At 40.8% G+C, this 6,730-nt stretch overlaps 1 protein-coding gene across 1 annotated transcript; it reads left to right on the top strand.

The window, feature by feature from the left end:
- The first annotated feature begins 201 nt into the window (after nucleotides 1–201).
- LOC147901342 (zinc finger CCCH domain-containing protein 14-like) lies at nucleotides 202–5,873 on the top strand. Its single transcript, XM_087375982.1, has 3 exons — nucleotides 202–427; nucleotides 2,610–2,670; nucleotides 4,863–5,873. Exons 1-3 carry the CDS (start codon nucleotides 265–267, stop codon nucleotides 5,656–5,658), a joined length of 1,020 nt encoding a protein of 339 aa, XP_087232108.1. The 5' UTR covers nucleotides 202–264; the 3' UTR covers nucleotides 5,659–5,873.
- Nucleotides 5,874–6,730: the final 857 nt, after the last annotated feature.

The raw sequence follows: 6,730 nt of genomic DNA, 5'->3' as shown, positions 1-6,730 counted from the left end.
CATCTCTCCGAGGTAAGGAGCTCACGTCCAAGTGACCGGGGACTCGGGAGAAGGCATAGATTCTCAAAGAGGCAATTTTGAAAAAGAAGGGTTGGGGAGGTGAGGTGGGAAGATGGGAGCCGTAGGATGGAGGAAGATCTAATGGCTGTGCGTTATCGTGTACACACTCACGATCGACACACGTACTCTTTCAGTCTTGCTCACTCTTCGTTTTTTAAGTAGGGTGAAGATCCGTTTCATCCTCCTCCATCATACTCACTCTCTATGGAGTTCCTCGCTCCCCCCTTCAAGAAATCTCGGGCTGATATCTACCCAAATGGCTCTTCCTCCTACCACCTCCCTTCCGAGCTTGAGTTCAAGCGTTATACTCCTCCTGAGTACGCCGACTCCAGCCGCTATCGGCCTTCCCTTGACTCCCTCACTTCTGGTACTTTGCCTCTCTGCACCCACTAGCTTGGATGTGTCGTTCATTCGAGTTTCCCGTCCACGTGAAGTTTGGTTTTTTCGTGAGTAGCTTGTGCTCCCAGATGGGTGGTCTCAGAGAACGCGTTTCGTTACTGAGCGTCTCAACCTCTTGACGGGAAGAGGAGCCTTAACGTGCTCTTACCTTTTTCTTTTTAATGAGATATGAAGTTTGCGTAGTTTTCAAACGAAGTTGAGACAGAGTTGGGAAATGGGAAAGTCGTGTGAGCCCAAGCCCTTCGGTGCGTAGCTCTTCAAGATTGGGGTTCGCTTTTGGATTTTGTGGGCCATACCACCGGATATTAATGCACTTTCTTCTAAGTTAATTTCCACTTTTGAAGGATGTGTTCAGACCTGTGGTTTTAGGAGCGTGGAATAGATTTTGCAACTCAACAGAAAAATGAAGCTCGGGATATGAAGCAAGTGTTGGCCTTCCCTCAAGTATTTTAGTTGTAAACTTAAAAATGAAAAATCTCCCCAAAAATTGGTTTTAAAAAATGAGAAGACGGCTCTCCTATAGCTGCACTGCATCTTACTTGAGAGTATGAAATTATGTGAACTAGTTGAAAATTCTGGTCTTTTGGACCCAATTAAAAAATAAATGTCCAAAACTGCTTGAAAGTGTGTTTGAAAAAGAAAGTGGCAATCTAAAACGGAACTGTATCATACTTTTCTTGGAACGTCATCCAAACTTATGACCCATTTTCTAAAATGAAAGATTTAATATCAGAACATTTTCCATAAGGCTAACTGCTTTATCTAAATAACTACCAAGATTAGACAAATGCAACACTGCAAAGGTTCCATGTCTTTCGATTAATATGTCTATCCTGGGGTTTTTGGGGAAGCACACAACTGTGGTGGGCTTGTTGGGATTAATTGTTCCTGTAATAATCTCCAAACTCAAGATGCTCAAGATAACAACACAGCTGAGCTGTCTGCAAGCCCCCTTCTAATTTTTGAAGAATGTCAGTTTGGATTAGAGTTTGAAAAAAACTAGTGTATGTTTTGAGTTGTTGGTCAAGGTATTGAAGGCTTTCTGCCTTGTAAAGAAAATAGAGGTAGCTTGCCCTTTGGGGAGACAGATTTTAGGAGAGAAATTTATGCAGATATCTGTTAAAAGTGTGTATACATTGAAGCGTTGAATGAGAAGTTAATTTACTGTGTTTTGGGGTTCAAATGCCTACTTTTAAATTCAATCAGCTGGAACACTTGTTAGTCCTCCTATTAGTAAATTCAATCAGCTGAAACACTTGTTAGTCCTCCTATTAGAAGCATTGTTTTTGGAAAAGATCACAAAGTAATGGTTTGAACTCAGTTCTACTTATCTACGTTCATTACAATCAAAAAATTTATAATCACAGCTAATTGTCAGGTCAAAGTGTAAACTGCAAAGAATTCCTATCACAAAGGATCCTGCAAAGTCAGGACCCCACTCGATTTTGGAAATTTATGTCAGAAAACCTATGTAGCACAAGGGATGCACATGGCAGTCTGTACAGGTGGCAGGGAGTGAGTGCCCATCAGCTGCCACATCAATACTGGTGATGGCTGTAGTATTGCTCAGAAACTCTCTTTAAGTTGTACTTGTGTTTGTTGCGACCATGAGCTCTTTGTCAATTTTTGTGTGTAGCAGCATCGTTTGCTTTGTGACAGTTTTCTCTGTGGGTTAACTGAGCCTTTTTCAACTGTGAGAAGGCTGGGTATATGATTTACACTGTAGTGCCACGGCACATTGCCTCCTTACTTTGGGGCTTTCACGATGTGAAATATTGTTGCAGGCTGAATCTGTTATAGAACTGTTTATATGTAATATATAGAGCTGAAATTTTAGAACATTTTAAGCAAAGCAATCTCAGAATTGAAGGAAAGGAAGATACCAACCTAATGAAATTTATGTTATTATGTAACATTATTCATTTATTGAAATAGGTTTAAAGAATATAAATTATCCAGATTTTCAAGTGTTAATTTTTAAGTCCGATTCGTCAAGATGGACTTCATCATCTCACACATTTTTTATAAAGGTTGGTAACTCATGCAAAAACTTGTCAATATACATTCTTGGTTTCATAACAATCATTTACCATGTTCTGTTTTGATATGAAGATAAGTACTAAGCTCCAAAGGAATGTCTTGTGGAGCAGAAAGGGAGTCGTTTTCAACAGGTTTGGGAAGCCAATCAAAGGCTTGCCTCAAATTTTTCAGGTTTTAATTCTTACCTATTTGAAAAGGAAATTGTAACTACTAATTTCAGAATGCTAGAAGCTCAGAGTGACCATAAGGGAAACAAATTTTATCACTTAGATTTAGTCAAATAATGGAGCAAAGTGGCAGCAGTTTTTTGGACTGCATGCATTTTGTGGACATTTCAAGGCCTTGACGAAAGTGGAGTCGCAAAAGCAAGCTTAGTGGCATCTCCTCTAAATTATGACGAGCATATGCATCAGTGAAATGAATAGTTCTGGCCATCCATTACGTTCCAATCATCAGGCACAAAGGGCCTTTATTCACCAAGGACACAATCTCACCTGAGCTTGATTGCACATGAAGTGCAAGTTGTTGCACTACCTAGGTTGTAGCATTACTTCATGTTCTTTAGGTTTAGAAGTCAATATCTATAAAATTCAAGAACCAGCATATGATACCTTGAATATCAAAAGAGCCATACATAAACTTTTGATATGGCTACACATGGAGTGATTGCTTCTTATCGTATTAGTTTCTATTGTCTTTATACAACTAAGAATGTGTTTATTATTTATATTACAATCTAATCATTCTACTTCTTTTTAGAGCTAAAAGTATTGAAGAAAGTGGGTTCTTTTCTGTGTTTTAGATTCATCTTTTATTTAAATGTTTAGGTTGATTGCATGCATAATTAAAGTAGGAAATTCAAAGCGTGCTTCTTTTTTGTCTTTAGGTCTGATATGAATCAAGTCTTAGGTTGTGTGCGCACGCACATGCACATCATATTTGGCATTCTAAGTATATTAATGTCATCATCATCATCATCATCATCATCTCTCTCTCTCTCTCTCTCTCTCTCTCTCTCTCTCTCTCTCTCTCCCCCCCCCCCCCCCCCCAACCACCACCTCCTCTCTCCCACCTTTATTTTTTTAATTAGTTCCATATCCTTTTAGGTTCCTGGTTCACCCAAGACATTTTGGGAATCATTCAAAACCCAAATCGCAGCGTAACTGATGTCAGTTATCATTTCTAAAATTCTAGCTTACATCTGATAAATTTTCTGAACTCTCTCTCTCTCTCTCTCTCTCTCTCTCTCTCTCTCTCTCTCTCTCTCTCCTCGTATACTTGGCCCCCCACCCCCCTCAACACAATCACACACACACAGGGAGGCGTGCACACACTTTTTTGTGTGAAAACCAGTTGTCATTATATTACAAAGAACAGTCCCAAGAGAAGGAGCAGGGACGTGCGTGCACCCCCCCCCCCCCCCCCACAGAGGCACAGGTGCAGGCGCAGGCACTTTTTCCTTTCTCTACCTTCTTACCTTTTGATTTCAATAATCCCTAATGTGCAGGATTGTTTTCTAGTTTTTAAGAAGGTTTACAAAATAATTTGTTACAATTAAGGTGCATCTACAAGGCACCATCTGAATCTTTTAGGCACTCAACTGATACAAAATTTGCATTAATTGTATGGATAGCATGTAATTCTTGTGGATTGATGAGTGGGTTTGCAAAGACCTATCCAAAATACTGTTTGTGAAGAATTGCAGTATCTGGCAGGGCCTCAAGTGTAATACTGCAGTAGCTACAATCTTATCTAGCCTGTTTTAGGACTGTATTTATTAGGTCACAAGTGGCTGAAGCTTTGCAATGTAATAAGATGTGACACATGCTGATAACTAGGACATTTATAGGGGACTGTGGACCAAGACACGTCCAGTGACTTTTTGGACTGTTTGTGCTGTGAAAACATGTTATACCCTCCACTTTTTTTCCTCGTGCCATGCTGATGACTTCTTTTTCCTTGTTATGCGGGCAGCGGATGCCTTCGAAATGTGAAAAGCTAAAATGCCAATTCTACTTACTGTGCATTGCTGTATGGATTTTGCTGATTCTAAGCCTGTTGTAATGAGCAAGAGCATTTTCAATTTGGGTATGCACATTCCGGACTATTATTAAGAAACCTTTGAAACTGTACTATGTGTTGTGATTTTAGAGGATGAGTTTGGGCATTTTCTTGGATTCGTCTAGATATATATTTGTAACATTTTTCCCATATATGTAGCTAGTGATGGACCACTAGCTTGGAGGCCTTCTTTTGTCCATGATCATTTTTGGGGATCTTCATGCCACAAGGTGCTCTTGATAGAGCTCGTATGAGAGAGAGAGAGAGAGAGATTACCCTCTAATTTTTTTTTCTCTTTGCAGTACATCTGGATGTCCATATGGAGAGGGTTGTCACTTTTCCCATTATGTTCCTGGAGGGTTGGCCTCAATGAATCTTTCACAAACTTCTCATGTGACTGGAGCTGGAGCTGTTGGCTCACGGAAAGGTCTGTCAAGCTCCCTAGTATCCCCCTTAGAGCAAGGATCCATGTCTGGAGGTTACAAGACCCGCCTGTGCAAGAATTACCAGACTCCGGAGGGCTGTCGTTTTGCCGGGAAGTGCCACTTTGCGCATGGAGAAAAAGAACTACGAAAACCCAATGGTGATGTACATGCTGCTGAGAGGAGTCTCGACAGGTTTTCGTCACCCCTGGGCAGAATTGGTGGTGGAACTCTAGAGGATAAGCTTTCAATGAGAGGCTATCGTGAGCCAACTCCCCCTGGTCTCGCAGCTGCGGCATCCTTTGGAGCTGTATCCACTGCAAAGATAAGCATTGATGCCTCTCTTGCAGGAGTTATCATCGGGAAGGGGGGCGTCAACGCCAAATCAATCTGTCGAGTAACTGGTGCAAAGCTTTCTATTCGGGATCACGAGTCAGATTCAAGTCTGAGAAATATTGAGATGGAAGGATCTTTTGATCAAATTAAGCAAGCAAGTGCAATGGTACGTGAACTGCTTGTGCACCAGGATGCAACGCCTGTCAAACCAGGAGGATTTGGGTCTCACAGTTATAAAACGAAGCTTTGTGAAAACTATCCTAAGGGATCATGCTTTTTTGGGGAACGTTGCCATTTTGCACATGGAGTGAATGAGTTGCGAGAGGCTACAGCTCTTTGACTGGCTGCATCTGCTACTTTCTGAAACCCATTCCACGTGGGCAGAGTGATGTCAACCCAAGTACATGCAGTGCGATGCTGAAGAGTGAATGATTGTGAATCTGGCTAAGGTTTTCTTTTTTGGGTCGGCCTTTAGGGTGGTGGATGCCAATACAGACCTGTAGGGCTTTACAGGTTGTTATGAACGGCTTTTTGTGGGAAGTAGTTTTGCCAGTATTTTGTCAGAGTTTTTAGGTGTTTAATAGATTTTGACTTAGACGAGTGTCCACTGTGGCTGTTGTGCTCCAGGTATTTTTTCATAGCTTAGATGTTTTATGTATTATGAACAAGATGCCTTTGGTTTGCTTGGTTTACTTGACGAGAGCTTCCCTTCTGAGGTTTACTTAGGTGCCCCAAGTTTATTTCTCTTGAATTCTCCTCAGGTACTTCCTCTTTTCTTTTTTACGTTTGCTTGTTCAAAATAGCATCTGGTCGCAACAGTGTGTGGCTATGGGTTGTGACACTTAAATTATATGCTTCCCATGTTAGTATTATTTTTCTTGGGTCTTATGTTGGAAAGCTGATTACACTGTGTTTTTTAAAAAGGCAGTTTCATGTGTTTTTTCGTGTAAAATGTAGTCATAGTTGATAATTGGTCTTCGGAAAGTTATATCCCTGAACTTTGCTGAGAAAATTGTGGAATTTACAGGGGTATGAGACTGGCACCTTTGTCCTTGTGCCATGCCATATTAGGACAAGGTAGGTAAGCTAGTTGCCTTTGTGTACAGTGTCCTTCGTTTTAACTCCCTTGGATACAACAGGTCATCAAGAAAAGAGCACCAGACAGGCATATTATATGAGTAGCCCAAGCAATATCATGTCTTGGGCATTCTAGAGATTTCTTTGAGCTCCATCAAGTGAAGAATGTCCAGGTTAAATGAATGTATGTGGCTGTCCGACATATTGATGAACTTAGTCTAGACTCTAAAAAAGCGTTAGTAAAATAGGAGAATGTCCTCGATGTTTAGGGAAGTGGTTTTCAGAAGCAGAGGCTTTAAATAAATCAACCACTGTCCAATGTGAGTGATGGTGAA

Source organism: Dipteris shenzhenensis, chromosome 6 (assembly GCF_047967505.1).
Source record: "Dipteris shenzhenensis isolate YYH24624 ecotype China chromosome 6, Dip_SZ_1.0, whole genome shotgun sequence".
NCBI classification, from domain to species: domain Eukaryota; kingdom Viridiplantae; phylum Streptophyta; class Polypodiopsida; order Gleicheniales; family Dipteridaceae; genus Dipteris; species Dipteris shenzhenensis.
Note: the sequence above shows the minus strand (reverse complement) of the source record. Positions and strands in the feature narration are given on the sequence as shown.